The sequence below is a fragment of the Acomys russatus genome, chromosome 29 (genome assembly GCF_903995435.1).
Source record: "Acomys russatus chromosome 29, mAcoRus1.1, whole genome shotgun sequence".
Lineage (NCBI taxonomy): Eukaryota > Metazoa > Chordata > Mammalia > Rodentia > Muridae > Acomys > Acomys russatus.
The window spans coordinates 1,454,079-1,476,627 of NC_067165.1; the positions used below are offsets into that span (position 1 = coordinate 1,454,079).

Here is a 22,549-nt window from a genome sequence, read left to right on the forward strand (position 1 = left end):
AGTTGGATGGAGGGAGTCTGATGATAGATTCACTTGTTTTCTCACGATTTCCCTAGGCTGGAAGCTCTAATGCTTCACTGGTGTGCATGGTAGGAGGTTAGCCCTGTCGTTTTGGACTCTCACAGCCAGTGATCCTCAGCTCCCCTGTGCTGTGGGTCCTGCAATCGTTCTGGGTCTCTGAATGAGCGTTGGGTCAGACCAAGGTATCCACAGCCTTCTGTGTCCCCTGCCAAGTCCAGCCAGGAACACTGGGCCCGAACCACGGGCCGAACTCAGCTAGATTCTCAGGGCCTGAACCGTCTGCCAAGCTCAGCTAGGGATTCTGGGCCCAAAATGCACACAGGGTTTAGCCAGAATTTTTGGGCTGGGACTGCACACCAAGCTCAGCTAGGGGCTTTTGGCCCAAAGTGCATGCTGTGGTCAGTTACTGACTCAGGGCCCGAACTGTCCGCCAAGCTCAGCCAGGATTTCTGGATTCAAACTGCACACTGTGTCCAACCAGAGTCTTAGAGCCCATGGAACTGAGTGCTCCGCCCAGCCTGCGTCACAGCAATAGAACTGTGGCTGCACCGATCTAGGGCCTCCGGTGGAGCTGAGCGCTCCACCCAGCCTATGTCACAGCAGGAGAACTGCGGCTGCGCTGAGCCAGCGCCACTGGTGGAACCAAGTGCTCTGCCCAGATTGTGTCACCGCAGGGGAGCTGCCGCTGAGCTGTGGTGGTACCTAGGGTGGAACTCAGTGCTCCGCTCAGCCTGCGCCACAGCAGGGGAGCTGTGGTTGCGCTGAGTCAGTGCCCCGGGCAGAATTGTGTGCTGAGCTGAGCCAGAACCTGGGACTCTGGGGCTGAACTGTCCGCAGAGTCTAGTCTGTGTCCCAAGGCACCATGTGACCCAAATCCTGCCCAGAGTACCCTCTCCTGCAGCAACTCCCACCAGCCACCACACCAATCGCCTCCACAGGAAGGCTCTGAGCTGCAAATCTCAACCACTACCACTGGTGCCGCTGGTGCCGCTGGTGCCGCTGGTGCCGCTGCTGCTGCTGCCTCTGCCGCTGCTGCTCCGATCTGAGAAAATCCGCGCTCCTCCAGTGTGTAGGGTCACGCAGGTCCTCCGCACCCTGGTCCCTCCGAACCGTGGAGCACTCCTGCTGCCGTGGTGTGGGGACCCCGGTGTTCCTGGCTCAGAAATCTGTGCAATTCCCTGAATTGTTCACTGGAGCCTCCAAACCCGGTCCACACTGCTTGCCGCCATCTTGGATCCCCCCATCCTTTTGACTCTTGTAGGTGTCGTTAGTGAGGTGTGTCTCTTGGAGATAATAGAAAAGTAGGTGACTTGTACATTTTAATGCAATCAGTATATATCTCTGAGCTGCATGAGTAAGGTCATGTGCATCTAAGGTTAATATTGGGAGGTGTTTATTAATGTCTCTAAATTCATTGGTTGTTTTATTGTTGTTTGGATTATTATTCATTTTTTCCTTTCTTCCTTGCTAGCATAGGAGTTTGCTGGTTTACTGTCCTTGGAATAATAGATTCCCTTCAACTGCTCCTTTATTCAGCTTTTTTGCTTATGAAAAGTATTCTTTCTTGTGCTCTTGTAAGTGAAATTCTTTCTCCTTTGTTTAGACATGTACATGGTTTTCCTCCCAGCCCCAAGCTCCCAAAATAATGACTCATGAGACTCAACATATATTTACAAATACCTAGGCCAACACTCATCTCTCTCGTGGCCGACTCTATCCCAGAGTCCTTTCTGCTGGATTTCCCACCTTCTATTCTACCCTTTCCTATAGGCCATGTGTCTTTGACTGACAGGCAGTGCATCCATACAATACACAAGCTATTCTCTCTCTGTACCCATGTGTATAACTTTCCTTTCAGTAATTTTTTAGTGCTGGCTTGGTGATTATGAACCGCCTTGTTTTGTGTTCTTTTATATTTCTCTACTAATCTTAAAAGATTGCATTGCTGCATATAGCAGCCTTGGTTAACAGTTACTCCTAAGGTATGAAATGTGTCATTTCATCCTTTCCTGGCCCTCAGGATCCGTAAGAGAGCAGATGCTGTTTTATTGTTTGCCTTTGTAGATGTGTGGGTGTTTTTCCTTACAAGTCATCTTTGCTGATTTGACAGTTTGACTATAATCTCTTTGTAGTTTTGATAATTTTACTATAACATGCTATAGAGAGGTACTCCCCCATCTTGTTGCTTTGACGTTTCAAATGCCTCTTGTAACTGGATGTCCACGTCTGTCTCTAATATGGACAATTTTTCACTCTGATTCACTGAACATATTTTCTGTGTCTTCAGTTTTTATCTCATCTCCTTCTGCCCCATAGACTGCTAGGTTGCTGGGTGATGTGATCATTTTTTTTAATTTAATTTAATTTAATTTCAGTGTGTTTCTTTGATTTATTCTCATCACTTGCTTGGGAGAATCTACTGGAGAAACTTCCCAGTGTCTTTTCTGTTTAATTTGATTCACTGCTTTTTTTTTTTTTTTTTTTTTTTTCATTTTTCAAAAATTTTTTTCCAAACTCTCCTTTTTCTTGCAGGATTTCTCTCATGTTGCTGATTTCAATCACTGTCACTGATTTTCCCACTCCATTTCGCTGACCTTTCCTCTAGGTTGCTGACTTTACTCTCCAAACTCACATTTGCCTCCTTGCCTCCATCTTCTTTGAGGTCATTGATCACTGTTACTAGTAAGTTTTCAAAACTACCCATCATTCAACGTGTTGCCCAGTTCAATAGCTCCACGTTTCCCAGTTGGAGAGACAAGGTCTTTGGAAGGAGCCATGTTTCTTGTTTTGAACTGCAGCTTGTGTACCTCTTGACTTAGATCTCTGGATTTCATCTATGGATATTCTTATTAAGAAGCTTGTTTTTGAAGGTTCGCTCAGAGGGAGAAAGAAACCGCTGTAATAGTAGCAATATGAAACCATCGGAGATATAGAAATAGATTAAGAAATATACTTAAATCAATTAAATCCCACTATTATATCAATAATCATAATACAAAAAATGATTAAAAACTAATGCCAAGCATGCTCTAAAGTTAAATACTATTTAGGATAAATATGGAAACACTAAATAAGTGAGATAAAGGAAGGAGACAGTGAAAGAAGAAAACAGAGAAGCAAGCTTAAATAAATAAAGGGAGAGTAGAGATAATAAGAGCAAGAGTTTAGAAAAAAATTTAAAACAACAAAAATGTTTTACAATAATAAAAATATATATAAGCAAGAAAAGAAATATGAGGCTGGGCAGAGTGGCATACAGCACTCAGGAGGCAGAGGCAGGTGGATATCTGTAAGTTCAAAGCCAGCCTGGTCTATATAGTGAGTTCCAGGACAGCGAGGGCTACCTAGTGACACCCTGTCTCAAAAAAGCAAAAACAAAAGAAAAAAAAAAACTCCTTTCAATCCCCAGAATCTCTATAGAGGTAAAAGGGAAGAGCAGAGGTGTACGGTGACCTTCATAGGTCACATGACAGCATGTGCGCACGCGCGCACACACACACACACACACACACACACACACACAATAGTAACAAAAACAAATATTAAAGATGAAAGCATAGCTTAAAAGACAGGAACGATCATAGTGGGTACAAAACAGAGAGGAATGAAACGCCAGGCCTTACAAACTTAGAAGCTGATATCTCTTCAGGGTGCATTTGAACTCGTGGATTTGTGACTTTCCTATATTTCACACTGATGTTAAGCTTGTATTGGACAAGTGTCTGATGTCCACAGACTGGTTTTTCTTTTGCACACACCAGAGTCCTTTCCTGGTCAAACTTAGCTTTGCAGTCTGTTGGCTGGACAGGTTTTACCATCATTCAGAGGCTCCCAGGTTAAACACAGGCTCCCTGAATGTGATTGTCCCTCTTTCTTGCTCTCCCAAGGTAACTTACTTTTAAACAATAGGACCCTCTTTCTCTAGATGGTACCCAGACACCTGTGGGTCATGTCCAGTGACAGTAGGCTTCCTTTCCACTGCTGTGCCTTCTTTTGGAATCACTATTTCACTGAAACCCGGCAGATTTGAGGCTTGTCTTGAGGGTAGGACTACCGGCCTCTTCTCCCTGGGGCCATCAGGGTTACCTTCGGGATGAGGCTTCTCCTCCTCTGGGCATCCCAGCAGCTGGAGCTGGGCTGGGCTTAGTTTCTGCTTGGTGTGTCCTGCCTTTGAGCAGTTCCCACCTGTCCTCACACTGCTTTTGTGAGTTTCCAGATATCTCTCTCTCTCTCTCTCTCTCTCTCTCTCTCTCTCTCTCTCTCTCTCTCTCTCTCTCTCTCCTTCTCTCTCTCTCTTTGGAACAGAGTCTATTTTTTTCCTTCACCATCTCTCCTCGAGTAGGCTACTGGGGAGCAGCTTCTAACCTGGCATCTTGCCTCAAAAGATGGTGAAAACTGGAGTTTCAATAAGCAGTAAAATCCTATTGTATCATTAAACAAATACTGTCTTTTTGGTTCACGACTCATCATGGCCTTTAATTTTTCTGTAAAATAGGATATGTGGTACAGGACAAGGCATGATACAGGGATTAACTTCTAGTTGAGGGATATTCCTGTTCTTTTCCCGTTGTAGTCTCCTGATAATGCAGTTACACAATCAGACAGACAAAACAATCACCCATGACTGTTTTGGCTCTCCCATTTGTATATGGTAGAGCTCTGGGTTTAAGCTGTTTCATTGGAGATAAAAGGAACAGGGATTTAACAATACAATAGTTTATCTCTGTCCCACAATAAGGTTAAAACTGTTAGATAGCTCAGAAGGATAGAGAGTCCGACTCCCAAATGTCACTCAAAAGCTCAGGAACTTTCTACATCATTGCTCTGCCTTCCTGGGTGGCTGCTGCCTTGAATCATTGAACATTTCTCTATCCAGACTTTGAGGTGGAGGAGAGAGAAAATGGAAAGCGTGTGTTTTCCCTTAAGGGTTTAACACAGAAGGTGCACACACCACTACTACTGAGCTCCTAAGACAAATTCACTCGCATGGGCGCATCTACTGTAAGGGAGTCTGGGAAATGTAGTCTTCTCCTGGAAAGACATAGGGCTGACTAAAATTCTAGTTCTGTTACTAAAAGACCAAAAAACAAATGGCAATCAGAAGGACACTGGCAGTTCCAGCCACTGTATCATAAATTACTCCAGATTATTTGGGGAAGGCAATTAAGAACCAAGTGAAAGGTGTAGGAAGTTCTTTTTAAAAAATGTCTAATTATTAATTTTTTAAAGTAAGGTGATGCTACGCTGCACACTAGCCACCAGTGGGATAAATAGAAACAACTTTCAGTTCAGGCATCTAGTGTGGTTGGCATGCACCCTTCAGCAGTAGGAGTGAGTCCTCCACTTCACTACCTTTTATCTTGTTTAATTTGAGACTGGGTCTTATTGTGTGTCGCTGGCTGGCCTGGAACTCACTATGGAGGCCAGGCTGCCCTCAACCTCACAAAGTCCTGCCTGCTTCTGCCTCCTGAATGCTGGGATTAAAAGTGTGCCCCCCACTAGTCATGGCCAACCCTGAGTTGACTACTTCTTAGAGCAGGGTATTTCATTGTTGAACAAGTGTTATGATTTTTATCCTTGCTTATGGCTGGAGGAAGATAACATCCCTCCTTCTGCCAACTGGCTTTCTGCAGAGCCAACTAAGTCTAAGTCCAAGTTTAGTGTGCAGGATGTTTACTAGCAGAGACCTGGAGTTTCACACTTGTGGGATGCTGTGGGAAGAGAGAGGTGAATGTTTGTGCGCATCCAGTGACAGCATGAGCTGATCTCCGGAGCCTGAAGGATGCTTCTGCATTATGGTTTAGCTGAGGAGAAGCCATATACTGCAACATTAGTCTGTACTCTAAGAGCCGTGGTAAGATAAGACGTGACCTTGAGCAACTTAGCTCTCTGGAGCTGAGGCAGGTGTTGAGGCATGAGCAGTTGAAGACTGACTGCCTCCAGGTTGGCGCAAGCAACTCTTCTTCAGGGGAATATGCAGGACACATTTCTGTGCCCACCTCAAATCTCCTGCATTTGACATGGAGCGTTATCAGTCACTGCCGTTCAATAAATGCTTGTGAGTCAACGAAAGTGAATGAGACCAGGCCAAGGATAGAGCAGCGTAGGATGTCGCTGCTCTCTAATTCTCACCTTCACTTTACACTCTGTTCACCCAATGATGATTCACCCAACTATGACCTCATGCTGGCCACATACTTCCTTTAATTCCTTTATATTCCACCTAATTACAGTGTCAGAAGTCAGAAAGTAGAGAGCTGTATTTGGGAGACATTGAGAGCCCAGAAGTTGTGTAAAGGGATAGGTGGGAGTAGTTACCATGGCACCTAAGCCTTTTGCTTCCATGTGCCTTCTGGAAATATTTCACTTTTAATACTTAGCTTGAGAATGTAGGTCACTAGGGGCCATCTGCACCGTAACCGAAAGACAGTATGAATTTGAGCTGGCCAGGCCACGTGCTCTTCCAATGTCTCTTTGGATAAACCCCAGGATGTGATGGGGACCTATCTCCTTGCCTGTAAAGTCAATATCGTAATTCAGTCCTGGGATGACTTGGATGCTGATTGTCACAGGCCTCTGTCAGGGGCAAATCTCACTTGTCATTCTGTCACCCATGCTTAGTGGGATGAGGAGCACAGAGACAGCTGCTGAGTAACGGCTGAACAACTGGTACCTGCAGGATGCTGGTAGCAGTACCTGATCCATTGGTGCTTTGTGGCCGTGGGTTTCCTCGTCGCTATTCTCGCATTTTTGGTGTTTGTTTAGCCTTATTGTTGGCTTTGGGTTTTTTGTTTTGCTTTGTTTCTTCCCTTTTGAGAGTCATGCTCTGTTGCTGCATTTCCAGCCCTGCCCCGGGAGCACACTGTGTCTTCATGCCCTGACATGCGTATAAGCTATTTACGGCTCAGTGCTAGCTCCTGCCTACCTTGGACCTTCCTTCTTCAACAAATATGATTTGACATCTAGAGGAATTTTTAAGTCCAATATCTCTATTCTGGACAGATGATATTGATTTTCATTTCAACAGACACAGAAACCCCACAGTTGCCATGAGGGAGCAGAAGTGTGGTGAGAAAGGCGCCGCAGCTGAGCTCAGCTTGCTAGTGCTGCTGTTCAGGCAAGGTGTTTAAGCCTGTCTGAGACTCCAGTCCTTGGGCTGTGGTATAGGAATGACAAACACCTAGCCGAGCAGCGAGTGCAGCTTCATTTCCAACCTTCCCAGAAACAGACATGTGACACAGGTGCTTTGCAAACTCAGAGCAGATGACCAGCTCCATTACATCGACCAAGAGACAGCTTTGTTCTTAAGAAGTAATGCAACGAGGCGTAATGGCGCACGCCTGTAATCCCAGAACTCAGGAGGCAGAAGTAGGCAGATCTCTGTGAGTTCAAGACCAGCCTGGTCTACAAGGGGAATCCAGGACAGCCAGGGCTACACAGAGAAACCCTGTCTTGAAAAACCAAAAGAAAAGAATAAGGAGGAGGAGCAGAAGAGAAGACAGAAAGAGAAGAGGCGGAGAAGAGAAAGAAGAGGAGGAGGAGGAGAAGAGGAGAAATGAGGAAAGAAAGAAGCAGGAGGAAGAGGAGAAGAAGAAAAAGAAAAAGAAAAAAAGAAGAAGAAAGACACACTGAGCTTCAAAGGCAGAATTTATTACACAATTGAATGTCACAGAATGTAATTTTCTTCAAGGTGACTGGAGGGAAGCGAACACCGATTGCAACATCCAAAAGCTGCCCTTGTTTTCTTCATCTGAAAGCACTGATGATTCTCATACTGCCTCATGGGGCTGCTGTGGATAGAAGACCTAATGGCTAGTGAAGACTCAGACTGCACATGACATTCAGAGACTGTCTCAGTGTTGGTAGAACTCTCTTCAGGGCATTAATACCATATTTCAAGAATGCAAGTATTCAAAAGTCAATTATCCCAAGATCAATAATTAATTAGCCTAAGCATCAAACTGGGGAAACGTGTTCATAGTGCTCTCTTACAGTAAATCTAGAAGCCTTACTAAATCGTTCCAAATGTGGTCCTCCTTCAGGACTGAAGGCTGGCACCTACCTGGAAAATAAACTTCCTCACACTTGTTCTGTAGTTGGTCAGCATTCTCCATGTAGCAGACACTGAGTTAACATCGGAACTACTGAGCAGACACACTGCCCAACCTTCTTGACAGCACTCTGCCTAAAACAGTTACCAGGTATCAGGGTACAGCCAGTGTTGCTTGCAGTGGACACACACTGACAGTCCTCTATGCCCAAGCCTGCCTTTCCTCTTTTTGATTTTCTGAAGCTGTAATCTGTCTTCCTCTCTCCTCCCAGGGCTCTGTGTGGCATCTCTTTCCTTCTGGAACACACACCGAGCCATGCTCAGTAGACACTGGGAGACCTGTGGCTTCCAGAGCGTGCATGGATGGAACACATGATCTTTTCCTTTCTCGTGTGTTGCTGCTTTTGCCTTTGGTCTTCAGTGGGCTAAGACTCATTGCAGCCTTGCTTTGAGGAGCTTTGTTTTCAATACACATTTGGTTCTGCAGCAGTTCGGGAAATTTTTTTCTGCATTGAGTCCAGGCTAAGTTGGCATTCTGGCTATGCCTCACTCACCCATGTGACCTTGGACAAGTCACTTTACTTTATAGATATCCTTTAACTGGGGCTAAAATTGGCCTAGAAATACTCCATACTTCACAAAAGTCTTGTAAGGATTTTTTAAAGTAAGGCTTATAAAGTGCTTAAGGCCTCTTAAGTAAGGTCCCAAAGGTAGTCCATAAGAAATGATGACTCTTATTAACCAGAATGATACAGAGTCTCATGGCAGCGACTATAAATCCTCCTTTAAGGCTATGGACCAGTTTAGGAATGTACAGTGGTGGCAGTAGCAGCTGAGTCCCTTTAAATGTTGTGTCCGATGCTTCACACACATTCTTTCATCAATTCTCTTGGCAGCCACATGAAGACAGTACTGTAAAGCCCCACTTTGCAGATGAAAGCTTGAGGCACCAAGGGAGTACTCACCCAGCATGTCCCAAATGATAAGGATGCTGGGATTTAAACCGGCAAGACTGATTTCTGAGTCAGAACTTCACTTATGTGATACTGCACAAGATATGTTGTGCACAATTTCCGATGTTCATAAAAGCATTGAAGGCTACTGATAGAATCCCAACATCTCACAACCCCAGACCTTCCCAGCATCCCACAACCCCAGACCTTCCACCCAGAGAGTCCCTCTTCAGAACTTCCCTTCTAGAACATTCCATGCATCACCCCCTTGTGACAAGAGAGTGAGACTGCTACCTTGCCAGGTTTTGCTTAAACACTGCAATGTCTTAAATGATTTCCAGCTTACTAAAATTTCTAGTTTTACATTCAGGTTTCACACACTTTTGTTTTCAGTGGTAATAGAATGTCACCACGTGTTTCAGCTCCCCCAGTCAGTTCCAGTAACAAGTGCTTTTCGTGTCGCTGGAATATTATAAGTGTGCCTTGTGCTTTGAAAATGCCTAATCAAGATGGAAAAGATGAAATGAGCTTCATCCGTATTGGGCATACCCACTTCAAAAACAAACAAATACAGGAAAACCAAGAGACTGCTGGAGGTCTGAGGACCAGACTCAAAACTCGAGTGTCTCCCCGCCCCCAATTGTTGCTGGACTCAAGCCAATGTTTTCCAGTCTACCCGGCCAGCTCTCTTTAAGGTTCCTCTCAGCTTTGCACTGTACTGTGCTGGCCTCATCATCATTATGGGAAACACTGCTACAGAGCAGATTGGGTGTACAGCTCTACCCTCACCTATAAGTCTAGCTCATCCTTTGAGACCAAGAACAAGGAGGTGAGCACAGGCCGTGAGTCTGTGTCCTGAGTCTGTGTCCTGGCTAGGTTCCTTAACCCCAAGCATCAGTTCTCCAGTCTGTAAAATGCAGACAGTAGTACTGGCCTCTTGAGAATTAAGGTCAGAGTTATGGAAGTTGAGGAGAAATGTCCAGGTGCGCCTAAGCGCCAGCAGAGATGCCTTGATAATTAGTTCCCTTCTGTAACACTTGCCTTTTCCTTTAGCTGAGAAACTTGTGGGAGGCAGAAGGGAATAGAAATAGCAAGGAAGGATTTGTGTGAAGTCAAGAAGAGGTCGGTAGAACAGACGAGAATAGGAGGCGGGTAAGAGTAGCTTGGTACCTCCTCACCCAACCCTGAGAAATTCAGAGACATGAGTTCATGCGGCACTGAGTACAATGGAATAATCCCATCACACTCTTTCTCAGTTTGATCTTGCTCTTGGAGTTATTTATCCAAAAACTATGAGTTGGGGGGTAGGGGGAGATAGCTTTGTACTGTAGACAGTCTGGTGCTGATTGCTGACTCCAGGTGGCCCACCCACCTTCCGCCCCCAAATTACCCTGCCAGAGAGCAAACTCCACAAATGCATTGCTGCTTGGTAACACCACCCCCTTTCCTGTCCTCACTTTGGCAGAAGATTCAGCACCCCCATTGCATTCAGTAGAAAAGAGTCATCAGTGATGGGGAGGAGGGCTGCAGGCTCCTGCACACCAGGAGAGACTAAATGCTGCATGGTTCTGAGTGCTGTACAGACCTCCTGCACTCCAAGAGCAGAAGGCGAGCGCTCAGCTTGCGTGACCCATCAACACAGCTTTGGGCAAACTCAATTTGGATTTGGTTTAGACTAGGGATACCAAACATGGGGCATTCAAACTTCCACTCCTTCCTTCCAGACCTCTGCAAACATTGCAATAGACTCCAGAGGTAGTGTGTGGATCTCTCTAGATGGGCCTGCAGCAGCAACCTGCCTCAGCAGTCCAAGTTGCACCTAATACAGTAGGGTTTTGGTTTGTTGCTTGGTTGGTTGGTTTCGGAGCCCTCAAGAGAAGGATAGAGAAAATTAGTGAAAACGTTTCTTCCAAAATATTTGTCATTCCCTTCCCCGTGCTTTAAGAAATCACAAACTATCTGCAGAGGACATTTTATGTCTAAATTGTGTTGCTTCTTTCCTTCATTACTAATTTTTTTTTCCTTCTAGAGAATTCAGCAGCTTCCATTTCCTGGCCTTTATCACAGTATCATTCACTAAATCACCCGTGTCTACATTATTTTGTTAAGAAGAAATCCTTGAATTGTTTTATGTTTTGCTCTGAACCATGAGTAAGGTGGTTGGTATCCATCCTAGGTCCCCTTAGTCATCACATCCCCAGAGAATGTTGGTTGCTCTGGGCACAAGGTCTTATTTCCCCATTTGAGCTCTCACGGGTTTTCCTTGTACAACTCCAGATTCGTACACTTTGTCCCACTGACTTAGGCAAGCTGGCCTGCTTCGGGGCTTTCATCACAGTGCACGTGACCACAGACACATACTGGCATATAAAGCATCTTAGACTAGTTTCACCAGAACTAGAAAATTCTTGAACTATATGCTTTTAATTATGTCAGTTGCAATTTTTTGAAGGCTGAGTTTTCTGCCTTTCAGATTCCCCTTGGATGTGTTGGTCCTCCCTCTGTGGGGTCTGGAATCTGAGTCCTTTTCAGTAGTGTATAGCCACGCTTAGTACAGTGAACTCTGAAGAAGCAATCAGTTTCCTAAATAACCTCTAGACCTATGCACCATTTGTGTACAGTTCTGGCATCTGTACTTGCACTCAGAGGAGGTAGGTTTAAGTCTCCCTCAAGAAGCCATTTATTTCCATAGCAGCAGCCTTGAGTGACACAGTATATGTGCTGGGTTCTCTGTAAGAACAGTAGTGATAGAACGGATATATATTACAAAGGTAACCTGTTATATTAGCTTACATTACAGTGGAGGGAGGGCTGGGTAGTCCAACAGTCGCTCTTTGCATGTTGGTGAGGGCAAAAGCTCAGATGATTCCTCAGTTCCAATCTATCACTGAGGGCCCTAAGGGTTCCGGGAGGGTCACCACTTGGTCACTGGCTAAAGAAGCTAGATTCCAATGCAGGAGAAAGATGGCAGTAGCAGTAGCTAGGTAGATGCAGTCTACACTCACCAGCAAGGAGTAAAGACAAAAGCAAGCAAAAGCTCCTCTGCTTTTCCCTCCAACCTCTTAGGTCTCGTCTGCCCATTCTAGGGGAGGGTATCCCCATCACACTCGAATGAGTGAATGAATGTGGATAAGTGGTTTCATTGTTGACTTATTTATCTGCAATGGTAGCAGCTAGAGAGAGATTCTTCCTCTGTGGAGGGTGGGGGACTGTGTTTCATGAAAAGTCATTGATCTTATGATTGATCTGCCTTTTACAAAAGCTTGCAAGTCAGGAATCAGGTTTTCTTGGTCTATGGGAAAAGAACAATCTGTTTTTCAGATTTTCTCAAATCCAAAAACCCATGTACTCCACTTCTATTTACATGTGATCCTATGGCATACATCTCTTTCTGGATACTCTTATTTTTTTTCCATAATTAAAACTCAACTTTGATGTTATTAGCTTATTTTAAACCAAGAACTGTCTTAATTTTCTGTTTTACCCTAAATAGAATTGCCATAGTTTATTTTGTTTTCTTTTTAACATAGGTAAGAAACTCTTACATTAAGAGACCCTCAGTAGTGTTGATGGTTGCTAACACGGCAAACCAATATGTTAACTGGGGGGATTTAGCCCATCACATACCCTGGGCTGGAGAGGCACAGGAAGGACAGAGGAACCCATATCGTCTGTGTTTTCATGTTTAGTCTCCACATTTTAATTAAGCGAGATGCATTTGATTCCATGGGAGATGATTAGCAGACACTCACACCGACACTTGTGGCCCTGCTAAGGTGGGGGGCATGATTTACTGAACCCATTCCTTTGAGTATTAGACTATGTTGTTGTCCATCTCGGCCCTGATCAGGCACTGAACAGTGGTTCCATCTAGCTTGGGTCTACCCAAGCTTCTTGGAGTTAGATACTCAGGGACGCAGCCCAGATCCTTTGTAACCACATGTCCTTCGAACTCCAATGACCCTTCCTTTCACCTTTCCAGCTAAATTAGAACGATAGCACCAATCCCATAAGGCAAAGCTGTGGTTAAGTGTAGGTTCTGCCAGATGTTAGCTGCCAGTATCACCCCTGTCTCTCAAATCTGAACAACAGCCTTACAGAAAAGCAATTTCCTGTGTCACATCACAGGATTGAGGCCCAGAATGATTAGCCAATAGGCACCAAGCAAAGAAAAGGTTGGGATAATTTGAGGATGTGGAAAGCATGAGCCCCTTCCACTGTGCTAACCCTCTCTGGCTGCCTATGTTAACCATAAAGGTGCGCTTGTAGATTGAAAAGCTAAGCTCACCATTGTAATCTCTCTGTACTTCTTCTTACGATCTTGCTCTATCTGAAAATGGCACCAATAACAGACTCCCCTAGTTCTCAGCTATTAGGAAGCGCTGTGTTTGCTGGGAGAGAAAATCCCACCCAGGACATGTAGTGCTATAATTCCCCCTTAGCACGTGTAAAGCCATAGCAGTTCTATGGAGTTTGAAACCTGTGTTAGATCCAAGGTCATTAATGGCAGAGAAATGAACATTCAAGGAGGAGCCAAGTGAAACATTGATAAAGGCTGGTAAAGGAACCACTGCAAATAAGGCCACACATCTTGGCTGTTCCGCAATCCTCAGAGAAAAATTCAGATTTACATATTTCAAACATTTGCATAATGTTGTAATAAACCCCAAAAGGAAATTCATAAACATGAGGGCAAAGCATACACAGTAGCATCTTAGGGGCTCGAGGTGGGTTCACGCGCAGCCACTGCTGTGGAGTTAATTGACGAGAGATGACAGATAATACAGAACAAAAGAACAGTGAAGCGTGCTGTTAGCTTCTTATTTTGCTTTGTACCCGAGGTTAATAAATTTCAAGCAAATAGAAAGGTGCTTGATAGTTATTTTCCACAGAATGAATGTACTGTGATCAAACAAGAGAAGGGAACTTTTGGGGTGATCTGACTGGGAAGCTTGGGAAAAAAGTCTCAAGGGGATAAAAAAAAAACCTTCTGGCCTTGAAGAATGCAGAAAGGTTTTGACTGTCTGAGAGGGAGACGCTATGAAGCCGATGACAGTGGAGAGAGGGCAGAAAGGCTTTCGGTGTGAGCCACACTCAAGAGTGCCTCTCAGACTTCTCAGAAAAGCAGTAGGGAAGGGACAGGGGCTTCAAGGCAGCTGTAGCCTCGTCAGCAAGACATGTGCTTGAGTGAGGCTCACATTCTGTCCCCTGAACTGTCAGTCAGGAGGTTTTTGAAGGACTTCATTCTTGAAAGGTGTGAACGAGTGCTGGAGACACAGCTGGAAGTAGAACCGCAAAGCAGAACACGTAGAAGGCTCATGGAGTACAGCTGTCCATGAGAGGCCGCAGGGCTGAGGAAATAGAAGTGTGCTGAGGGCCATGTGTCACTCACCAGGGAGAGAAGATGAGACTGTCCACAGACAGCAGATGGAAATGAAAGAGAGGATCAGAGACAGGCTAGTTACAGCCAGAATGACTTAAAAAGAGACATCTTCAGGTTTTATAGTGAGATTAGTTTCTGGAAAGTTCTCATATTGTCATGTAATGGCTATGCCTAGCTGTAATGACCGAATGCATTTCCCGGTTACTTCCAATATCCTGTTTTCAAGACATAAACGTCTGGACACTGTGAACCATTGGAAAGAAAGCTTAAAGTGGGTTTGGTTGGAGCCACGGAACCATGTCTCTTCCCTCAGAATCTTGAACTGAAGACAATAGGCCAGGAGTGACCATGTCAGACACAGCAATCATTTGCAGACTCAATGCCTCAGTGGGTGCTTTAGATGAGGTCGTTCCAAGTCTTGAGTGCCACCTCTTGAAGATGCATGTAGCCTCTCTCATTTTCTCTTTCTTTTTCTTCCCCATGCCTTCGCTTTTAGAGGAAAAGTCCGGTAAGAGAAAATGTGTCCTTCTCATGTTTTGGACAAAATCATATGTATTCCATTCATTTTACCATCTGTGTTTAATGACTGCTTAATATCAAAACAAGGTTTCAAATATTAAAGCCAAACTTTGTGAGCCAGGACAAGGTCAAATTATGCCACTGGGGGCAAGGAAGTTGGTTGCTAAGAGATGTCATGTCCATTATTATGGGCTACAAGGTAATTTAATGGAAGGTTACCTTTGCCTCTGTCACGGGTTTAGAGCTCAACACTTTTCACCCAAAAATTCACTTCTGCTGGGCAGTGGTGGCGCACGCCTTTAATCTCAGCACTGGGAGACAGAGACAGGTGAATCCCTGTGAGTTCGAGGCCAGCCTGGTCTACAATAAAGTCCAGGGCAGCCAAGGCTACACAGAGAAACCCTGTCTCAACAAAACCAAAAACAAACAAACAAAAATAAACAAATATCCACTTCTGACAGTTTGTGTTTTAACTGGTCAAGCTACCTCAGCAAACCATGAACATTTAATGTTTCAGTGGCAACCTGCTAGACTCCTGAGAGTTTGTGGAGCTGGCCTGTGAAGGGGATGCAGTAGAAGAGTTGGGATTATTTTTATTCATTCTTATTTGTTTCAGTAAATCAAAATACCCCCTCCTGGGATGGCTGGAGACCAGAAAGAGATATCTTTATAAAGTGGAAAATGCCTCAGTGGGTAACAAGTGCTTGCCACCAAGCTTGGTGACCTAAATTTGAACCCGGGAACAAGATGGTGGAAGGAAAACTCTGATTCCCACACAAACCATGGCATACATTCACCCACAAGCAGTGCACAATATGAGTGTAATAAAATGTAACTTATCTCCTGAGTGCTACTTGCTAGTACCAGTGGGTGGTTTTTAGTGACAGCACAAATCTGATACAATAGAGTTAAATCTTTCTCTTAGACAACATAGATCTCAAAAGAAAATAATTTAAAAGAGGAAGAAGAAGAGGAGGAGGAGGAAGAAAGGTGTGTCACTTGTTTGTGGTTGCCTGGAATTTGGAAAAGGTATCCTCAAGATACAAAATAAGGTTCATTTCAAAGAGAAAGAAAATTGATCTTCAGAGCCTTCTGCAAGGTGCAGCAGATGATCAAGGGATCTAAATAATTAATGATTAATTATGAATGGAGGAAATGTGTCCAGAACACAAGCAGATGGGCTGCAAGGCCTCTACCTAAATAACAAGGTGTGACAAATATGGGGAATGCACTCTGTGTGATACAGATTCCTGCGACCACAGATACCCTGGCCACCTGCAGCCTCTGCACAACTGAATGGGCGTTATGTTTGGTCATGCAGTTAAAAATGCTTTTGGCCCACATTTAAAAACTAAACCAACTCTTTCTTTTTTTAAACCTGGTTATTCATTTCTCTGTAAGGAGGGGCAGTGGTGAGCCCATCTCTTCACAGTGTGGGTCCATGGCCCATGTAGTAGAGCTTGGTGATGTAGTTTCCCGACTGCACACCTCTGCCTGTGTGGTGAGCATCTTAGTCGGGTCTCCTCACTTCTAGAACAAGCCAGCAGCAGATCCTAAATTCATCTTCACTCACTTACTATGCCAATTCTACAATTCATAGACCACAAACAACGCTAAATGCTTTGAACCCTGGGGGAAATGACAGAGGGGTAGAATAATTTCCCTGTTATAGTGCATGGATTGAAGCCAGGGCCTCCCACAAAAAACTGATTTGCACGCAAAGACCCCCCCACTCCCACCCCAGCCACACTCTGCTGATTTTTCCGCCTTGTACAGACACTAATTGGTGACCATGTGTGTGGATCCTCTCCCTTGGACTTGTAGGAGTCTCCTGCTTCAAAAACCTTCAGGAACTCTCAGTCACAGACCCTGAAGCCGTCTGCATGTGTTCTTGGCCCAGCTTTGAGTCTTTTGGGTTCTTGCTAGTCAGCCTGCAACTGCATGTATTTGAGCAGCTAGTCCTTGATTGAAAAAAAAATTGTAAATGAAGTTTCTAAAGTGTTATCACAGGAGCTTACCCTTTACTAGAAAAATATAAGAATGAACTGATTACTAAAGCATAGATGTTTAGCTCACAGAAAATTAAAATATGACTTACTTTGAGGTTAATATATTTGGTAATAATTTGAGAGTGTTTAATTTTGAATGTGGAAAGTCTGCCTCTCTTTGGCTGCAGTCTACATTTTATTCTCCATGTTTTATCATAGTCTCATGTTGGGGAAGTATGTCTCTTATAGTGCCTTATTTACAGTATTTAATTTGGTCATATAACTTTCATATTTCCTTATTTAAGGAACTTTCACCTGGTCACTAAGCAATAATGTAGCCCAAACAGTCACATGAAAGTGATTTTTCCCCAAATTAATGTGGTGCTCTCAGCCCAAGGATGCACGCTGAAGAGTGCTTAAAGCTCCCACACGGAGAGGTGGGATGAGCAATAAAGTCTAAGCTAGAAGAGTCGCTAGCATTGCCTAGCATATGTCCAGAGGCTTCCTTTACAAGCCTGGTCTCAGAAATGACCTTGCCTGGATGATGACAGCCCATGCCTCGGCGCAGCCACGATTCGCTTCAAGAGTCCACCCACAATGTCATCCTTGAAATCACAGGATCAAAGATCTAAAGCCTGCACCCAGGTCTGCTGACTCACTACCCGGGTCTCGGGCCTCACTCTGAGCCAAGTATCCATGGCAGCAGCCCAAATATAAAGGCAGAAGCTTTTGTTCCCGAGATACATTAGTCTTTATCCGAACCCCTGTGTGTCCCTGCGTTTGAGTTCCTGGCCTCTGCTGAGGAAGCTTCTAACTTCTAATGGATCCCAAAGGCAAAACTTCACCTAACTCCCTCACCTCCCACATCTGCATCCCTCCTGCCGCGGCAGAAAGACCCCAGCAAAGGAGACTGTTGGAACACATGGATGGCAGCTGTCACCAAGGTTGGAGGAGTAGAGAGAGAACGTGTCTCTGCAGTGTCTTCCCCAGATGCCATCTGCTCCACAAGCATTTATTGTTGCCAGACAGTTTTCACAGTTGCCATGTGTATTTGTCAGAGGTTATCCATATGATGGTTGCCCACGTCGCTAAGCCAAGGTTACTTAACAGCAATAACTATTACTCCCCTGAAATGAACAATAAAAGAAAATCCAGAGCGGGCCCTCTGTGTCCTGCTGCATCTTTGGAGGCTCCCTTATGCTCTACTTATGGAAATACCTGGCATCAGTGATGCTGGCACACGCTGTTTACAGCACCAGACTTGTCTGAACTATTTAGATATCCGATATGTCTCCTCCCTAAATATTCTGGAGAAAAACTGCTTTTGACCAGACAAATAATTAACCACCAATAAGGACCATGTACCTTCCTGCCTTGTTCTTATGAACAAATACTTAAAACTCCACCACATTAGCAAAACTGAGCAAAGGTGTATACATTAGTCTCTTTGGGGGGGGGGGGGCTCTCCGAAGCCTTCTGTGGTTTCATGAGCCCTGATCACATGCCTGCCTGTCTTGCTCTCACCTGGTGATTTGCAATGTATGCTTGGTTGCTGTTTTGAAGTCTTCTGTTACCCATGCCCTGTGACTGACCCATCGTTCTCTGACTAGGTGTCTGTTCTCTCTTCCTTTTTGCTGATCACAGAGGCGTAGCCCGGTAAGAACTCTCAACATTTTAAACCTTAAACATGTATAGAGAAAATTGCTGCCAAAGGGAGGTGGCCAGGTTGGTGTCAGGTCATATGATCACCCAGTATACAAGAAGCAGATGGACTGGGTTTGCTGCTTGGAAGCTACGCTAGCTATCTGAATTTAAAGGTGCAGTTTAGAATCATTAGCACACCTTTCCATAACAAATTGAATTAGTGCTAAATAATGTCTGTCTGGCATGTGATATTGGGGGGTATGTGTATGTGATGATGACGACGACGACGACAATGGTGATGACGGTGGTAGTAGATGATGAAGAGAGTTCTTTTTCAGAAATGATGATGATGATGATGGTGGTGGTGATGATGATGATGATGGTGATGGTGATGATGATGATGATGGTGATGATGATGATGATGATGATGATGGTGGTGATGATGATGATGATGGTGGTGATGATGATGATGATGGTGGTGATGATGATGGTGATGATGATGATGGTGGTGATGGTGGTGGTGATGGTGATGATGATGATGGTGATGATGATGATGGTGGTGGTGATGATGATGATGATGATGGTGATGATGATGATGATGATGATGGTGGTGGTGATGATGATGATGATGATGATGATGATGATGATGATGTGGGGCTAGAGAGTTGGCTCAATGGTTGAAAGCCTGTAGAGAACTTGAATTAGGTTTCCAAAACACATTGGGCAGCTAATAGCTGCCTGTAATTCCAACCAAGAGACTCTGCCCTTTTCTTGACTCTGCATACACCTGCATTCAGACACACACACACACACACACACACACACACACACACACACACACACACAATTTTAAAATGAAATCTTTTTAAAATAGTAGCGGAACTGAAGAAAGAACTTTTTAAATAACATTACTTTTAAGCCCAAATTCAAAATATCCCCTGGACCATAACTTACATTGGTCAGTACGCACTAATACATGCTCATAATTCGCCCTGAGAAAGGGAAGTGTGCTCCTTGGCTGTCACATCAGCTCACATCACACCATTTTAGACATATTTAGCAATATATGTATCAAGGTAGTCCACATTTTTCAAAGGGAAATCAGCCGTTTTCCTCAGGCCAAAGAGTCAGAAGAATTTAAATCATTATAAAAGATCTTTGCTGTTTGAAGGAAGCCATCTACCTAGTCAGTCCCTTAAGAGTGGGTGTGGCAGGTGTGGTGCACATCTGTAACCCAGCCTCGACAGTCGAGGGCAAGAACATAACTGCAAGTTCAGAGCCATCTTCGGCTACATAGTGAATGCCAGTCCACTTGGAAATACTTAGCAAGATCCTATCTCAGAGCAAGGGAAGGGCGGGGAGGGGAGAGAGAGGAAGAAAGACAAGACGGAAAATGGGGGGAGAGTGAGAAAGCGCAAAGCTCTCTAAGCTCGTGCCAGTCAATAATCAATTACTATTTGAGGCAAATACCACCCTACCCAGGTGACAAGCTGCTGGTTCTCAATTTAAACCATTAGGTGCTTTCTCAGATTCTGAGAAGTGACTCATAAAGAATGAATTTATTAATTAAAAATAACAAGTAGTTCATTAATTTATATATGTGCATGTTTGCATATGTGTATATATACATTTATATGTAGTCAGCAATAATCACTGAAATCGTGGTCACTTGAGGAGGCTTCAATCAATGGGCTTCCTTCCGGGGTGTGGCCGCTATGGTGACAGTACCTCAGCCTCACTCTTGACTTGTTGCACTGCAGCTGCAGGTCCTCTGGAGCCTTGCCCCACACTCAGCTGACAATGAAACTCTTCCAGTTGGGCTGGCTTGTTGCTCTGGGCCGTTTGAATCTATTTCTTTGTCATTACTTTATTCCTTCTCATTTTCAAAACAACCACACTTTCCTGCTTATTTCTTCTGTGTCTGGCTTGCACTTACCTCATCTGTTCGTGAAGTGTCCATGTTGCTGTTACAGGAGCTTGCTCACTGACTTTCCATAATAAATGTCTGTGGAAGGAATACACACATGGTACTTAGTGACTACTGAGGAGATGCCCTTCTGGCTTCCTTGGGTATCTCCTATCTGTTAGATTGCAGTTCTTATAATACAGAGTGAGGCTCTTTTTCCTCAATCTGCCATTAACGTTGGAATTCAGGACTTGAACTCTTGTGTCTCTTCCTTTAGACCTTAAGGCAGATCCCCGTATCTGGGTGTTCATAACTCCGAAAAGCATTTCAGCTCTGCTTTAACAATTAACTCTTCAGCCATCAGTGCATTTATCACCTGTATCCATAATGCACAAAACAGGTTGAAATCAGCGTATTTATTCCACCACTAATAACATGATCATTCTCTTTCTGGCAAATAGGGTAAAGCCAAACAACTTGCTTTTTTTCCAAGCAAAACAAGCTAGAAAATGTAGTCTTTGAGATTAAACCACCCACCAAGAAACATCTAATAGGTTTGTTCCAACTCACACTGTACCTCTGCCATAAATGGATTCGAACTGGGACAGAAAAATTCTAATTAGCCAGCCCTGGGGAGGATAAGATGCAGCACACGGGTCTACTGTCAGTGCTAAGCCATGCCCCGCACTGTTGGCATTATAATCTGAGAGCGCACAGCCCAGCAGCTCCCTCCCCACAGTGCGAAGGGATGGAGATGGTGCTTCTTGGACCACTTCCTTGTTCTCCTACCTTCGCTGCCTTCTCTGAGGGCAAACCATGCCCTGCCTCACGATGCTACCCCTTCTGGAGTCTTACTTTTCTAGACACACCCATGCTAAGAAACTTCCAAGGCTTCTGACTTTCAGTCAGAGCTTTTTAATGAGTCGCTTTTCCTGTTTTCTGAATAAGTTTATGGCCAAGACTCTAGCCCTGGATGTGACCTGCACAGATTATCCCTGCCAGGACTGTTGCTTTCTGAGGAGGCTTTCCAAGGAGAGATGGCCCCAGGTGGCAGGTGTGGGGAGGAGTCCAAAGGGAAGTCCAGTCGGTTTGAGAACTTTCTACTAACCGCTTCAGGATCCCATCTGACCAGGGCCAGACAGTAGTCATACACTGTAGAATTTTCAAATACTAAATAGTTAATAAGTTTGGATTCTCACTTGCTAGAGTCCAAGAGGATCCTAGTTGTAAGCGACTAATTTCTGTCCTTACTAAATCACTCAGGTATATAGATTACTCTCCTTATTTTTCCTCTCCCTCTTCTTAGTCACTAAAGAGTAGCATGGAAAGCTGGTGTGTGTGTGTGTGTGTGTGTGTGTGTGTGTGTGTGTGTACAGTTTCCAACTTCAATGTGGTTTTTAGATGAATTCCCTTTTCCCAATCTGGGGTATCTTTGAACTCAGTTTAATTGAAATGACAGAAATAATGCATATTGTACATACTATATCTGTGGTCTTAAGCCTTATAGTGTTTATTTCTAATTCTAGGGTGCAATTAAAAGGAACTTATCCAGTAAGTATATCTTAGCTCCCAGAAATAGAGTATGGTTGGCAGAAGGAATGGTTCCTTGGATCTTGGAGCAAATTTGCATTCGATTTGCACAGTTTTGGGATTGATTTTTAAGGCTTTAAAAAAAGAAACCATTTACAGTGAAGACCTCTTTTTTGATGGAGGGTATCTGGGTCCTGAATAATGCTTAACTTCTCAAAACAAATATGTTTGTAGAAAAACATTGGTTCTTTCTTCCTATGTTTGTTAGCTCTGGCTGTATCTTTAAGCTTAGCAATGAATTTAATTGAATGTGTTTGATTAGACACACTGTTGCTAAGAATGGGGAGAGAGGGAAAGTGCAGAAGGAACTAAGGGCAGATATAATGTATCCATGCTTACATTATTAGATGTAAAATGTTCAGCCCACCAAACTGATATGATACAGGTTATCATATATAGGGTGTGATGTCCCTCCTCAACATACAATGTATCCTAGGAAAACCTAAGTTCGTTCTTAAAGGTGCAACATTTTTTTGCCATTTCACAAAAAAAAAA

At 44.1% G+C, this 22,549-nt stretch overlaps 1 protein-coding gene across 14 annotated transcripts in view; it reads left to right on the forward strand.

The window, feature by feature from the left end:
- Sgip1 (SH3GL interacting endocytic adaptor 1) overlaps window positions 1–22,549 on the forward strand; it is a 197,780-nt gene that overhangs the window by 121,096 nt on the left and 54,135 nt on the right. For 13 of the 14 annotated variants that reach the window (XM_051170977.1, XM_051170980.1, XM_051170979.1 and 10 more), the window contains one exon: window positions 21,991–22,015. In XM_051170977.1, coding sequence (XP_051026934.1) covers window positions 21,991–22,015 — 25 coding nt within the window. Of the gene's footprint in view, window positions 1–14,903; window positions 14,916–18,558; window positions 18,571–21,990; window positions 22,016–22,549 lie in introns of all 14 variants that reach the window. The other variant, XM_051170991.1, reaches the window with a different exon arrangement.